Genomic DNA, 17,188 nt, shown 5'->3' with positions numbered 1-17,188 from the left:
AAAATCAAGGTAAATATTGCTTGATCAGTTAATATATTTATTCTACGTCATTTCCAAACATGCTGTACCTTCAAGGGTGTTTTTAAAGAGTTAAAAAAATTTAAGTTAAATAAGAGTATTTTGCATACATGAAATGCTAAGTATTAATTCAAAGCTAATCAGTGAAGGTATCTTCCGTTTTTTCACAAAAAAATACAGAAATATCATTTCCACCACAGTCATCTCCACCACACTGCCCTCTGTGGTGGAAATGACAGCATGTGGTGGAAACATGCTGTACCTTCAAGGGTGTTTTTGAAAAGTAAAAAAAATAAGTTAAATAAGAGTATTTTGCATACATGAAATGCTATGTATTAATTCAAAGCTAATCAGTGAAGCTATCTTCCATTTTTTCACAAAAAAAACTACAGAAATGTCATTTCCACGACACTGCCCTCTGTGGTGGAAATGACAGCATGTGGTGGAAATGACATTTATGGTTACAAAGTACAATTGATATGGATTGCAAGAGTAGATTTGTGTAATACTTTTTAGATTATAATATTATAATAAATGACAATACTTTTTATATTTATATTTATATTATAAAATTATTTTTATTTCTAAATTATACTTTTATATTAATTGATTTCATTTAGATGAATGAAAATTCAATTTTGTTGCATCATTTATTGCTTATATTTTTGCCTTGCCATCAGTTTTGTCAGTTATTTACAGTATGCACTGTAACCGCTCATCTGTGAGACAAATCAGTTGTATACATCAAACTCACAGTTGTATACTTGTATACGCACTACACTAAAAACAGTTGTGGTTATGTTTAATGACTTTGTGAATTGAGTTTGAGTGTGATGAGTTTAAGAGTTTTTCTAATAAATATCTCTACTGTTTCTCTACATTCACGTTAATTCATTGTCATTTCCACCACCACCCTGTCATTTCCATCACCACACACATTTTAAAAAAATATTAAAAAAGTTCTCATCACACATTAAAAATGTATCCACAATTTACTAGATCATGCTCTACTTAATATAAAAATTCAAGGTATTTATTTTCTAATAAGCTCTTGCCCAATCCAATATTACATTTCAGAGTGTGACAGGTGTACAGTTCACCATTTGGTCCTTAGGGCAGTTAATTTATCTCATTGACAAATGTATAATTATTGTACATTGTGGAAAAACTGATAAAACTAGTTACAAAAATGATCTTAGACAATTCTTGAGTGGCATAAGTTATTCTGCTTTTAAATAACAGCTGTATATTGAGATGTGGTGGAAATGACATTTGTTCATTGCAGGTCGGAAAAAAATTAAAATATTAACAATTTCACTTGTAATCTAAGTTTGTCCTCTTACAGACCTTAAAACTAGACAAATTATTTAAACTTATGAGACTGTTACGTGACTTTTGAACAAGTTTTTTTTATTCAACTTCACTAACCTAAAAGTGCCCCTAGTTGAAGAAATGCCCGAAAAACATGTAAGTGCAAACATATTGTGTTGAGAACAAGGCCGTTAAAGCAGGCCGTTCAAATGTCCAGAGCCGTCGCATAGACTGTGCGAACTGTGCAACCGCACAGGGCCTCGCGCCAATAGGGGGCCTCGCAATCCTGCTGTTTTTTTTTTTTTTTTTTTTTTTTTTTTACTTTTTAAAACATCTCGCGGCACGAATGTAACAATTCTACAAATAAATCCAGTTAACCAGCAGAGCATTCATTTCGTTCGTTTTTTTTAAATAAGAGAAGATCTAGCGCTGAAATGTGTTTTTTAAATCAAGTGATCAAAGTGCTCGTTGCAGCTGCGATCAGTGGCGCGGAGTGTTTTCTCGTGTGGCTCGCGCACACACCGCACTGTCTTCATTTGGACGCGTGCTTCAATCCGTTGTGGATACTCTAACAAAATGCACACAAATGTGTCCCTGCTTGATATACAACCACGGATTAACATATCGGTTTTGATGAGAAGAAAAAAAACTAACGTTATACGAGAAAAAAAAAAAAACATACGAGAGCGGATTCAAACCCAGGACCTCTGACACGCTTGGCGAAAGTTCTACCACTGGACCATTAAGATACACGTTGGTGAAGTAGGTGGATTCTCGATGAAAATTCTCGAGCTGACTTGATGTAAAACCACTCTTGGTTGCAGTTGATTTTTTTCCCCTCTGAAATAAATAGCAAAAAGTCATAGCTGAGACTATGTGCATGATTATGCTGTAGTATTCTACTTGATAAAAACGTATTGCAGCAAGATTATGCGTGCAAAAGAATTAGAACAGCTACGTCCGTGTGACTGTAATTCATACGCAATTGAGCATACACATCAAAGAGCAGGGCCTCGCATTTCAAGTTCGCACAGGGCCTCGCACCCCACCTGCGACGGCACTGCAAATGTCATATATAAAAAAATATATATATTTAGACACCAAAGTAAATATATACATGGGGGAAAACCCATAAGATAATCTGTAAAAAAAAAATAAGCGTAGGCCTACAGAATAATGTAAGTGAACTTTTTTTGCAATTGCGCCTTTAAATAATTACATAATTGTGGCATCCTTAAAGGAACACTCAGACTTTTTGGGACTTTAGCTTATTCACAGTATCCCCCAGAGTTAGATAAGTCCATACATACCTTTTTCATTTCTGTGCGTTCTGTAAGTGTTATTTGACGCACCCACCGCTAGCCTAGCTTAGCACAAAGACTGGATGTAAATACTAATCCCAATAAGTGACAAAATAATGCAAACATTTTCCTATTTACGTGTTGTGATCTGTATAGTCACAGCGTGTACAAATAACAAGGCTATATGAGACAGAGACCATTTTTAATCGTATAAATACTGGGAACTATATTCTCACTAGGCGTAGGAGCACAGCTACTTGGGCGGAGTGGCTACTTGGGCGGAGTGATTAGCGCAGCACACGAGACGCCCTGTTGATGGTTCCGTAAACAAAACAAAGAAAAAAACCCAACTTGCATCACAATCGGTGTAATTGTGATTGTCAAAACATTTGGTAACTAAACAGAATTTTACACAATTTTCACGATTTCAATTCAATTCTTGGGATTTGATTTAAATCTTGATTCAATATTGACTCTTTGGATAAATATTAGGTAGGCTACAGTAGATAGCCTACATGTTAATTTTTCTCAAGAAAAAAATATATCTCGCATAATGCTGTAAACATACAGAGAGCCCTGTCAGCTGGTGTTATTAAAGGTTAAAAATTGACAAATTAAATTAAATGTAATTTGGTTTTCATTATAATAAAAATTATGACACAAGTAAAAATATAATACAAATGTAATATAGTGCACATATTTATCAAAATACTCCTCTCTATAGCTATTTTTTCTAGTCAACTAACATGTTGGTTCATTAAATGGCTTTCCTGAGGTAAATGTAACGTTCTGTGCCATAATTGTTCACCTGCAGTTTTATTGACCTCTTTCCGTGGTTGAAAAACACTGATTGATCGATATTATGTATGAGGCAAATATACCTTTCGGTAAGTTGTACTGTATCTTTAAATCAAAAGTAACATGATCGGTTTACTTGAACTGAGGTGCTAACAGCGATTGGTCACGTCACATTTACAAGCACCAAAACGGTATTTATTGTCTGAATTTCGTAATAAAATGGACAGAACCTGAGAGCTGAGAATTGTTTTCATATCAATAGTAACCTGCTCTGTCTAGTCTGTCGGTGTCAGTGTCCTCTTTGCTCCGTGATTTTTCTCTGCGTGAGAAAATGGATGTGTGTGGCACGAGAGCGTGTGAAAAGTGTAAATTGCGTGAGTCTCACACTGAATGCGTAGAGTTGGCAGCCCTGCTTTTAGAAGGGGGATAAATCGTCGGCAGCGTTCCTCCTTCCGCCATGCTTCTTCTCCATGTGAGGATTCATTACATTAGACTAGAGTGCGCACTGCGCCGCATGCACACAGTGCTTCATTTGGGGATTGTTTACATCAGAGCAGGGACGTGCACAGGAATTTTGAGGGGCAGTTGCTCTGACCTGAAAAAAGGTTAGCGAACTGTACTTTTTATGTAATTTATGTAATAAATAGAACCTTATTGTAAAGTGTTACTGATTAGTTATACACCGATTCAGACGTCTCCTGAGTTCACTGTTGGAAAGATCAGTTGTTTTAACCATTCATTAAAATTAATCGGTTCAAAGGAGTCATTAGTTCGCGAATTGGACGTGTCATGCACGTTGTGTGATTATCCCAGCAGTTAGGACATGGACACATCCAAGATTTGTGTCAACACAGAAAACATTTCATCACTGGATAGTTTTTTTTTAGTTTTTTTGTTAAATTAAAGTGTTGTTTTATGTCAGCTGAATGTCCGGAACGCTTTTCAGAGAAGATAAGGCAACTTATTTAGCACAATTCACACCCAGCGCTAATTCAGAAAAAAAAAAATAATAATCTCCGAATGCTCCACATGAAACTTTTGGTCTTCTGACCTTTTACCGCCGTGTCGATTTATTTTGATTAATATGTGCGAGGGAGAGAAAGCAAGACAGCGCTTAGTTTGGAGACGGTCTTGTTTACACTTTCGACTGGCTCCGAAGAGAGAGAGAGAGAGAGAGTGCGCGCGCGAGACCGGGTCTCTCTCTCTCTCTCTCTCTCTCTCTCTCTCTGCTCGTTCTTTCAGTTAAAGGTGCGCCCTGTCACAAGCGCAGCAGTTCATCTACATTACTCACCGATCAAATAAGACTTTGGCGGGACAAAAATTCACTTTGGCGGGCGCTAAAACAAGTTCAATGCAGGAAAATTCATGCGTGAATTTAACTGAGTAGTACATGACCATGCACTCGCACAAATGCGACCACATACAATTTTAACTCGCACATTCTCAAAAAATAGTCGCAGTCTGGAATCCTGATGATGATCGTTCGTTTGTTATACATCACAAACTCACCTTTTCCAACAACGTTGAGTCTTCTCACCCGACAACCGCGACAATCTCCTTCTAGGGCCGCTCATGCAGGCTCAGCTCAGGTAACGTTACCGGTCGCGCGCAGCGCTGCAGCCACGTAAACAGAGTTTGCCCTTCCCCTACTGACTTTCACTTTCGGTGCCCGAATGGAAGTGAATGAGGCTTTGCGATTTTTATTTATTTATTTATTATTATTTTTTTAATTTATATATTATTATTTTTTATCTAGGCCTACGTGAAATTCTGCATCCATTGTACTTTTTATTTATTTATTTTTTCCTCCTCGGAAGGGCAACGTGAGTCGAGAAGGGCAAATGGGCAGTTGCCCGGGCAACCTGAGCAACCCCCCTGTGCACGTCCCTGCATCAGAGTGCGCACGTGTTTCGCGCAGCATATACGCAGTGTTTGTTTAAGCGGTTGATGGAAAATAAGCTAATGCGCGTTCTATATAAATTGTGATCTATTTTTCACTGTATTTTTAAGTGCCCGTGATAACAATATCGTGCATATTCATTACCGCGATTTATCGCATTACCGAATACCGGCACATGTCTAAATGAAAGTGATGCACATCAAAAAGCACGTCAATTACATTCATGTGTTTATAAAGCCATACCAGATTGGCAGAGCAGAATTAAAGCAATCTCCATTCTGAATCATGTTACATCTTGTGACTCATTGGAGAAATCAATTGTGGTATTTTGCAGAATGTGTTTTGCAGAAACTACACACCTGGTTTACAAACTCAGTGCCTTGGTCAGTGAGTATTCTCTTTGGTGCCCCAAACCTATAGAAAAAAATAATGATGCAGCGCGAGACAACTGCTGCAGATTTATTTGGAACTGCATATGCCTCGGACCATTTTGTATAATAGTCAACGAAGACACAAATGTACCCATTTCCCTGGTTGGTTTTGGTGACTTTCCCCACTAAATCCATGCCCAGCAGTTTCAGAGGCTTATCCACCTTAAAATTAAAATAGCACAATAAATACATTTAAATTTTGTGAACTCATGAAATAGCGGTCTCAAAACCAATGCACACACCAGCTTATACATACATATTGGGATGTACTTGGGCTCCTGCTTGATGGACACAGTCTGCTAAATTGGCACTGGGCACACTGCAAAACCTGATGTTCAGAAATAAGCACATGAGAAATGCATTCCAAAAAATCCATTTGTATGTTTCACAGCAAAGTTAAAAGGGAATAATTGAGTATTTACCCATTTATCAATGTCCACCCCCATTCCAGGCCAGTAGAACCTCGCTGAAATGGCAAGCTTTGTTTCTTCTGTTCCACAGTGTGCTCTGTAGGGGCTGGCATGGAATTCTGTGAATATTTGGTTGGCCTCTTTTTGTCCAACAACCACTTTTTCTCTCAAACCCATACCATTTTTTTGAGGAGATGTAGTAAAGTTGGCCATCTATTGAAATAGCTATATTGTTAGTAAAATCTAAACATTAACCTGCAAGGAGGTTCTGAAGGCCCAATGAAAGAAATAGGCTAATTTAAACTGCAATTGCAGGACAGGTTCTTTTTGATGTTCTACTAACAAGTCAATTATAAGAAGGCTATAGTCCATGGACAAGTATGGGCTTTTTGTTTGTATCAAGTCTTGGTATATCACTATACCTCACTCCTGTCTGTGGGATTATCTAGAGGTATCTCCACTGTCTAGAATAATTAAAATTTAGAATAGATTACTTACCATCAATTTGGAAATTGGAGGAACGTCTGCGAATTACATATTTATGGTATTTTTTTTATGCCAATTGGGTTGAGTTTTATAGTTCATGATTTCCTCGTACATTTTTGGATCCATTGTTGGAATGTGCCAGCAATAATATAAATTCAGGTGACAATGTTGTGTGGTCATCTCCCCAATTTATAACACAATTTATTAACTTGATTAATTGGTTGATTTAATTAGTGCCCTCTGATATTGCATGTTAATTAATTACGATTAGAATGTTATGTTGCACCCATGCATCTTGCATGTGAAAAATATGAAAGAAGGTAATAATAGAAATATATGGTTTTATTCATATTTATTTATTTATTTTTAATTCATACAGGGAACATAAAGGTGTCTCCTGCATATGTGTTTCCCTTGTGACAATAATATGAGGAACTCTTTTTCTCATGTGTATTTTGGTGGCATTGAACATAATTGTTAATACATTTTGCATACTGTTTACAAAGTTGTATATCATAAACATCTCTGACGTTTTGCAATCTTTATAAATAATAAGACAATAATATGAGGCATTGAGTTTGGACATCCACATGGACAGATAAGGCAATTTGTATGGGCAAAATTCAACTGAATATATTCAGACATAATACAAAAACTATGAACAAGTGCAAAATTAATTAAATTCACAGAAATATATCTGGAGTGTGAGAACCATTTTGTTATGCTGCAGTGTAGCAACACATTTAAATGTTGCGCCAATACTTTTGGCCTTTTTTCCGCTTTCTGTACATCCAGCGGTGCTTTGATGCATCTGCTACGCATGCGTTGTCAGCAGACACACCTCGTTGAGGGTGAACAGGAATTCCGGAAGGAAACAGAATCAACTGCTTCACCGTAACCATGTCTTGGACGTACGATTCACTCTTATTTGTAATATTTTAAAAAACACAAAACGTTTCTTGTTTCTAATATACCTATTACTATCCTTATGAGGATTTGGTCCCCATAAGTAAATACAGGTGTACACACACACAGACAGACAGACAGACAGACGTACACCTGTGTGTGTGTGTCTATAAATATTATCAAAATATTGGAAAAAAAAACGGTCAGAAAGTTTATGAAATTAGGATGATCTAGTAAAACCCAAGAAATTCATTTTAATTTAATTGTCAAAATTCTGTGTGTTATTCTTGTTTTTTCTTTCCACATACAGGCCTGAAATTAAATCTGTCATAGGAAGAAGAGAAACAGAAACCTGCCTGTAAAATGAGTTTGAAAGAGGAAGCACCTGTTCACACTCTGAGAGCAGCATCTTCAGGATTCAGCTGTGTGTCTATGAAGAGTAACCACTCCATGTTTCATCCCCCTATGTTCAGTGATGGACCATCTCCAGCATTCAGCCATGTGTCTATGAAGAGTAACAACTCCATGAATATTCCCCCTTATCTCAGTGATGGACCATCTCCAGGATTCAGCTGTGTGTCTATGAAGAGTAACAACTCCATGAATATTCCCCCTTATCTCAGTGATGGACCATCTCCAGGATTCAGCTGTGTGTCTATGAAGAGTAACATGTTTCATCCCCCTATGTTCAGTTATGGACCATCTCCAGCATTCAGCCATGTGTCTATGAAGAGTAACAACTCCATGAATATCCCCCCTTATCTCAGTGATGGACCATCTACAGGATTCAGCGGTGTGTCTATGAAGAGTAACAACTCCATGAATATTCCCCCTTATCTCAGTGATGGACCATCTCCAGGATTCAGCTGTGTGTCTATGAAGAGTAACAACTCCATGAATATTCCCCCTTATCTCAGTGATGGACCATCTCCAGGATTCAGCTGTGTGTCAATGAAGAGTAACAACCCCATGAATATTCCCCCTTATCTCAGTGATGGACCATCTCCAGGATTCAGCTGTGTGTCTATGAAGAGTAACAACTGCATGTTTCAGCCCCCTGATCTCAGTGATGGACACTCTCCAGGATTCAGCTGTGTGTCTATGAAGGGTAACAACCCCATGAATATTCCCCCTTACCTCAGTGATGGACCATCTCCAGGATTCAGCTGTGTGTCTATGAAGAGTAACAACTGCATGTTTCAGCCTCCTGATCTCAGTGATGGACCATCTCCAGGATTTAGCTGTGTGTCTATGAAGAGTAAACACTCCATGATTATTCCTTCTGATCTCAGTGATGGACCATCTCCAGGATTTAGCTGTGTGTCCATGAAGAGTAACCACTCTATGATTAATCCCCCTGATCTCAGTGATGGACCATCTCCAGGATTTAGCTGTGTGTCCATGAAGAGTAACCACTCCATGATTAATCCCCCTGGTCTCAGTGATGGACCATCTTCAGGATTTAGCTGTGTGTCTATGAAGAGTAACCACTCCATGATTATTCCCCCTGATCTCAGTGATGGACCATCTCCAGGATTTAGCTGTGTGTCTATGAAGAGTAAACACTCCATGATTATTCCTTCTGATCTCAGTGATGGACCATCTCCAGGATTTAGCTGTGTGTCCATGAAGAGTAACCACTCTATGATTAATCCCCCTGATCTCAGTGATGGACCATCTCCAGGATTTAGCTGTGTGTCCATGAAGAGTAACCACTCCATGATTAATCCCCCTGGTCTCAGTGATGGACCATCTTCAGGATTTAGCTGTGTGTCTATGAAGAGTAAACACTCCATGATTATTCCCCCTTATCTCAGTGATGGACCATCTCCAGGATTCAGCTGTGTGTCTATGAAGAGTAACAACTGCATGTTTCAGCCCCCTGATCTCAGTGATGGACCATCTCCAGGATTTAGCTGTGTGTCTATGAAGAGTAACCACTCCATGATTAATCCCCCTGATCTCAGTGATGGACCATCTTCAGGATTTAGCTGTGTGTCTATGAAGAGTAACAACTGCATGTTTCAGCCTTCTGATCTCAGTGATGGACCATCTCCAGGATTTAGCTGTGTGTCTATGAAGAGTAAACACTCCATGATTATTCCCCCTGATCTCAGTGATGGACCATCTCCAGGATTTAGCTGTGTGTCTATGAAGAGTAAACACTCCATGATTATTCCCCCTGATCTCAGTGATGGACCATCTCCAGGATTTAGCTGTGTGTCTATGAAGAGTAAACACTCCATGATTATTCCCCCTGATCTCAGTGATGGACCATCTCCAGGATTTAGCTGTGTGTCTATGAAGAGTAAACACTCCATGATTATTCCCCCTGATCTCAGTGATGGACCATCTCCAGGATTTAGCTGTGTGTCTATGAAGAGTAAACACTCCATGATTATTCCCCCTGATCTCAGTGATGGACCATCTCCAGGATTTAGCTGTGTGTCTATGAAGAGTAAACACTCCATGATTATTCCCCCTGATCTCAGTGATGGACCTGCTGTGATCTCTGACCCTGTGTGAGTATTATTCACTATCTGCTAGAGCTGCACGATTCTGGATAAATTGAGAATCATATTTTTTTTGTTTCAAATAGAGATTGTGATTCTCCCACGATTCTGAATGTACAACTGAAAAAATTAAACCCATGTAATTTTCTAGAGGTTCTGACAAAATGTTTATTGCTGCAGTCTATTTAAAAATATATGATTTTTTTTTTTATTGTAACGATTTGAATGAATGATTCAATAACCCAAAGACTGCTTGTTTTATTACTGAATAAATCTCTTGAATGAATGATTGAATAACAAATACATTTTTTTAACAGTCTCTTGTCGCCACTTACTGATGTAACAATGTTATTCATACAATCTTTATTTAAAGTGAAGTCATTTAACAAGATAAATCACTCACTCCCTTGGACTAGCCTAGGGGTGCAACAGATAAAAAACTCACGGTTTGGTTACACTTGGTTGTGGTTTTTGAGTCATTGATCTGATCATTTTTTGGATCAGAAAAAAAAAGAATTGTGTGTTGGAGAGACAAATATAACTTTGCTTTCCATTTATTATTTAAAGAACACGAAGCACTTAAATACCACAGAAAAAGCTACTATAGCCTAACTAATAAATAATGTTGGGTTCAAGTTAGGGCTGCACGATTCTTGCTAAAATGTGAATCACGATTTTTCTCCATGGGAATTGAGATCACAATTCTCTTGCACGATTCTCATTTTTTCAACCAAAATTTATTGCATTCAAGTAAAAAAAACAATAAAAAAAAAAAAAAAACACAGGACATTCAGTATAATAAAGTGCAGGAGTAACAAAAAATGTGTCTCTTTTCTTTATTTTAGACCCCTTAAACCTCTGGGGTTTTCTGGCCCTGGAGGTGTTCTGACATGCTCTGACATTTGTGCTTATTTCTGTTACTTGTGACATTGTCATGGCTAAAGTCTTATTACACTGTATTTAGCACAAACTCTGCTACAATAATATATCTGCAGCATGTGTGTAAAAGTTTGTAGTTTTCAGATAATGGCATTTATGCGTGGTTTGTGAAAATACAAAAAATAATTGTCACTGAAATAAGGCCATGAAACCCATACTGATTATTTCTTCACAAGACTTTTGAAAATTGTATCACGTAGCCTAGAATATTTGCTCCAAAACTATGTGAAAATCACCCTGACTGCTCATTCAGATAAGACAATATATTGATTTAAAATTTCTAAGACGTGTTTTGTGTGAAAAAGCCTTATGCGAAGAGGCGTGATCATCTCATTAATATGTAAGCCTTTAACACCTGAGAAATACAAAGACACTCCCCTAACGGCCCTATTAGGAGCGATCAGGCCCTGTCATTCAGAGCAACCTTGCACAAAGAATGAGGAGATTTAAAAAATAATGGCTTTTAGATTGTTTGGATTTATTTACAACACAACATAATCCAAAGATACACAACAAATGACAAAAGAGCACATTGAAAACAATGATCCAAAGACAGAGACCTTTGTGCCATTCCTAAAAACATTGTACATACCTTTCATTTCCAAGGTGTTTGATTTTCACTTTACCATGTTCATGTACAGAGACTCATGTGAATGTTGAAGTCAGCAGGACTCAGTGGCATCTGGTCCCTGAAAGAAAAGAAAAAAAGTGAACATACTGGTATCAAGAGAAACTAGGCCTGCACGATTTTGGGAATACATTTTAGATTTTTCTGGTTAAAATTGCTTTTTAAAATTCACAGAATACACACACACACACACACACACACACAAATGTTTCCAACAATATATAATATAATGAACACCATGATTGTTGTGCCTTGTAGGCATAAGCTATGTGCAGTACTGCATAAAATAATAATAACAATAACCTATAGCAGCCTATAAATCTTCCAAAAGATTTCAGTAACAATGCTAGAGAAAAATATATTGATTATCATATGTTACTTCAAATGTTTCCATTCGTTATGATGATATGAAATGAGATAATAGTAAAAACATAAAGCCTAATGTTTGGTGCATTTTTCCTTTCAAACGCAATCACGCTCCAACATATGATACATTCAAATGCGATCGCGCTCCAAAATATTAAACATTATGGCTACCATATTATACATATCTATGTTTGAGCAGATATCCACAAACAGTATTTAACAGTAAACACGGGTCTAAATAGTATAATATTCACCATATATCTAGCAACAGTTCAACTGCAATGTGAAGTTTATGCAATAATACCATAAACTAATATTACATCTTTCTTGTCTTCAAATCGCGTTCTTCTTCTTCTGAGATAAATCCAATGTAAGCTCAGACGTGTCTTCCAAACTCGACGAAAAGCAGAGACTTGTGAAGTTTTTTGGTGTTTTGTGTTTGAGGTAACGAGGGCGTTCGCGTTCCATGTGGACGATTTGCATGTGAATCACTTTTGCGCGAGTGGGCGTGGTCAAATTAAAAATAATTAGCAAGCGTTTGAGATACTGGACATCCTGTTGGTTTTATACAAATGACTTAAACAGAGAATATTTGTTTTCAGTTTGAATCCGATCATTTAAAAGTACACACTTAAATGTGTATAAAGGTATATGGCTCATAAATGTGTGACAAGTATTCGCTGAGTTTTGTTTCAGTTTATAGACGTGCTCAAGAAAAAAAAGTTCACCGCGATGGAGTGGCAGAACGCACACCCTGTTTATTTTACTTTATTTTACAAAAGTACAATGTTTTGATTTGATTGTAAGTGGACACATACAAAAGTAGAAATTCTTTTTTTATATTTCTTTTTTCTGTATGACCATAAATGACGGAGTAATTTAAGTTTATTGTGCTACAATGTGAAGAAAATCCAGCAAAACGCGGGGGCGCGTTTGCCGACCTCAGAGGGTTAAAGTGAATCATTTTAAAGCTTTATGTTGTTGAACATAAGAGAACATTAACATATACAGTACAACAATAACTAAAAATAAATAACTAAATAGAACCTGTGGTTTTTGCTCCATTTGGCACAGAATGGACATAGTACTTACATCTACTGTGTTTACGGGAATACTCGACTTGGCATTTTGAAATATTTCTGTGTTTATTTGGCCGTTTAGGCGCGCAACCGGAGACAAAGACTACTATGTTTGTCCGTGTTGCGCTCGGAGCGCGCGCACAGCATCCTGTCAGTAGAATTCAGTTCTCTTTCGCGACTTATCGTGCTTTTAATATTTCATTTCAATATAATGCACATCCTGCTCTTTTCTTTCTCATTCATTCACATTTTGTTTTAATAACTTTAAACAGAATCATCAACTGAAATCTGCGCGGATTATCAAAAATACGACACATTTATAGGACATAAAAGAGTCTCTGTGGCAAAAGTGAAAGTAAAAGCACAGCAAAGCACCCGTTTCAATAAGGATACATTAAAGTTTATATAACCTACTTTTACATTTTCGCTGCCGTTCTAAAATGGTTTTCGCCATTACCTTAAACAAGGTGCAGCTGTAGGTTACATTTGCGGTTAACGTTAGTTGATTGCTGTGGTGACTCGTGAACACTGAACATGCACTTTTGCCGGTATGGCCTACAACTTGAATATTACTATTATTATCATACACTTTTCATTAACTTCGGTAGTACAACAAGGGAATTGTAATTGGCTGCTTTTTCTGCAGAGAGCCGATCTTTGTTGATGTGTCTTAATTTTTTTTTTACGTTTGTTGGTAAAGGGTGAGAGAGCTTGCGAGCCACATGATTTTTACCAAAGAGCCAGGTGTGGCTTGCGAGCCATTCCGTTCCCAACCACTAGTGTACACGAATCAATAGATTAAATTACGTGACCTTAACTGCCGTGTCGTGATGTCGGTCAGCCATCACAACCCTATTTTGTTATTGTGTGAGTGTGACCAATAATGCGTGAATGCAGCATGATCTGAATGCAGGGAAATACACGGAAGTGAATCACCATCATTAAGAAATGAGATCGCGTTTATGTCTGAATCGAGATCGTGATTTTTTTTTTTTTGATTAATCGTGCAGCCCTAGTTCAAGTCCAACTTATTCAAGTCTGAGTCTAGTCCGAGTCCAAAATGAATACTACTGTATATAATTAAGTCAATATCTTAGGCTTGTTTTAACCATTTAAGTCATTTATGTTTGTTTAACCCATTAAAAGTAGCAAACTAAAAGTCACCATGTAACTGAAATGTCCGACTTGACTTCTATAAATTCAACCAGTAGCCAGTTATTTTAGTGAATGGAAACAGTGTACTGGGATCTGAAGAGATGAAAATCCTGTTTTCCACCTGTTTTATTAGTGTTTGCTGTGCATCTATGTGGGTTTTATATCACCGGTGGTTGGCTATAGACTTTGGTCAGGGTAGACGTTAGAGTTCAACCGATAGTGTATTTTACAGATACCGATATTTAGGTTTGACCGTACGTGCCGATAACTGATTAATCAGCCGATATTTTTAGAATGGATACTGGATAAAAAAAAAAAAACATAACACTTCAAGTAAAACAGTGCTGAACTGAAATGTGCTAAATGAAATAAATATATAAATATAGCTGCGAGCAGCGATGACAGGCCCAATTATATATATATATATATATATATATATATATGTCCCTTAAAAATGATATATATATAATTTTTAAGGGACAAGACACAGAGAATTTTACTTGCCTGACCTGATTAGAACAATGAAAAAAAATCAAATAAAAAAATAACTAGGGAATCACTAAAACGAGAGAAATATTCTGAGTTTGATACACTCAAAATATTTCACAACAAATCCTTTAAATATAATGATATTCAGAACGGAACAAGAATAAAAAAATAACTATAAACAAGCCAAATGAAATAAAATAAAAATAAAAATGAAAGTAAGCAGTGTTTGGCTCACGTAACACTCTCATTAGAATCAAAATGTTTCAACATTTGCGATGTATTTGGATGCTAAACTATTCTTTATCATAGACTTTGTACTTCACTCACGTTCCAATATCGACGGAAAAAATCATCCTCTTTACACGCGCTAAAATGTGCTTGGAAACATCACAGTGGAGCGGTGCTTACTGTGAATGGTACGAATTGTACTACTGACTATTTAAACAGAGCAGTGTTATTTTTATATGGTAGGTTGACTATTTTATTTTTATATTTTATTAATGCAATGCTGGAATGTGTGTGTGTGTGTGTGTGGCGCGGGGGCGATTGAACAGTGGACACATAAAAACATACTTCGTCATTTTGTTCAAAAAGGACATCATTCAAACTGCAAAGTGTTAACTTATATTTGTGTACACTCGCAATAAAACACAACATTGTGCTTTTGTAAAATAAATTCAAGCAATCCGCCCCCCGAAAGGCGCTAATTTTTAAATTAAACTAAAATGCTTACGGCTGCACGGGCATTCATAACGGTGCGCGTCCACGGCGAGGAACGAGCAGAACAGAGTGAAAATGTTTTAGTTCATTCCTACTTCCATAGGAATTCACTGAAAACGCTCGCTCTGCTCCGCACCATTATCAATGTCCGTGCGGACGAACATATTTTACTTTCGTTTTTAAGTTAGCGATTCAAAGCCCCCAGCGGTGTCACACGTCGATTAACCGGTGGTAAAATATTCTCACAGTCACATACCTAGTATATTTTTATATATATACAATAGGCCTACCTGATTTTGAACACAAGAGGGCAGTATAGCCCTATGTATGACTTGATTTTTTTATTTTACTATTACTGTTTTTAAACTTATAAATAATTCTTAAATTGAAAAAAAAAAGAATAAAACTGGTTTAGTTGTGATATTTGTATACTTTTATATATAATTAAATGCTGTATAATTACATTTTTAGAAGATATGAGGCTTTTATTATCTTTTATATTATTAGATTTATTATCCATTCACAATTTAACATCTTTAATGTATTTTCATCATGTTGAAAAAGTTTGGTGTGAATAAAACAAACCACTTATGAGGAGTAGCTAAAAACTCATAGTCTGAAATATCCAAAAAATCCACATTCAAACCAAAATATCTGACTTCCTGTTGCTTGGAGCTAATGACTGTAAATTAGAAAGTTGTCCGGCTTGATGAGAACAATGTACGTACTGAGTTTTGTAACTGTAGGTAAAACTAACCCCCCCACTTTTGTCAAAAGCATTTTGAAAGTGACACACTTCCTGCTGCCAGTTGGTGGCGCTATAACTTTGACCCACAAAAGTCACATTCATGTGATCGGCCTCTTACAGCGAACACACTGCTGAAATTTCACCAAAAAGCCCCAAAAGTGCCCGAAAGGTTGACAGAAAAATAACAAAGAATCCTTAGGAAAACAATAGCTAAATATAGCTGCAAGCAGCAATTATCGGGGCCAAGCGCAAGCAGATGACAGGATATGGCAACATGGCTGAAGGCGTCAGACCAACTGCAACAATGAGCAATTAAAGACATTTAAAGAGGATTTTAGGCGAAATGGCTGAACAATCATAAAAAGTAATTCAAAATATGATTTAATTGATTATCACTTTCGACCAATAGGTGGCGCAGTTACAAAACTGATGTGATGTGGTCAGAATAAAGTGACAATGACACATACAAAGTTTGATGTCAATATGTCAAGGCATTGCAGAGATAAAGCCTGAATAGTGCTTTTAGCATCATGCCTCAACTTTGCTGCTGCGCTATACAAAAACGGTTTCGTCTATCAACACGAAATCCATAACTTTTAGTCAGCACAGTCTGGAGATGATACGATTCAATTTTGGTGAAAATTGGACAAACGGTCTAGGAGGAGTTCGAAAAAGTAGGTTTTGACGGAAAATCAAGATGGTGGACAGGAAGTTCGGCCAAATAAGGAAAACTTGGTATCTATGTTCTCGGCTAGACCCAAGGAATATATTAAGATCAGTGGCATTTCAATAGCCAGATTTAATCAAATGTTATTATCCTTTTTGGAAATGTTTTTACAACTTTTGACCACTAGGTGGCGCTGTCTCGAAATATTTTGGGTACCTTCAGGGGATGATGTTGATGGCACATTCTGAGTTTCGTAATATTACACCAATGCATTTGTTTAGTAAAGCATTTTATTTCACAAAATTGTATTGAAGTCAATGGGA

General features: G+C 37.0%; 1 protein-coding gene across 1 annotated transcript in view; it reads left to right on the top strand.

Moving 5' to 3' along the window:
- Positions 1-17,188, top strand: part of LOC309499923 (uncharacterized protein) — a 389,370-nt gene that overhangs the window by 9,121 nt on the left and 363,061 nt on the right. The window contains exon 2 of the mRNA XM_082171466.1: positions 7,872-9,108. Within this exon, the coding sequence (XP_082027592.1) occupies positions 7,925-9,108 (1,184 nt within the window). The 5' untranslated portion in view covers positions 7,872-7,924. The remainder of the gene's footprint in view (positions 1-7,871; positions 9,109-17,188) is intronic.

This window comes from Leuciscus leuciscus (assembly GCF_965113295.1).
Source record: "Leuciscus leuciscus genome assembly, chromosome: 1".
NCBI classification, from domain to species: domain Eukaryota; kingdom Metazoa; phylum Chordata; class Actinopteri; order Cypriniformes; family Leuciscidae; genus Leuciscus; species Leuciscus leuciscus.
This window is presented reverse-complemented; position numbering and strand designations above follow the sequence as displayed.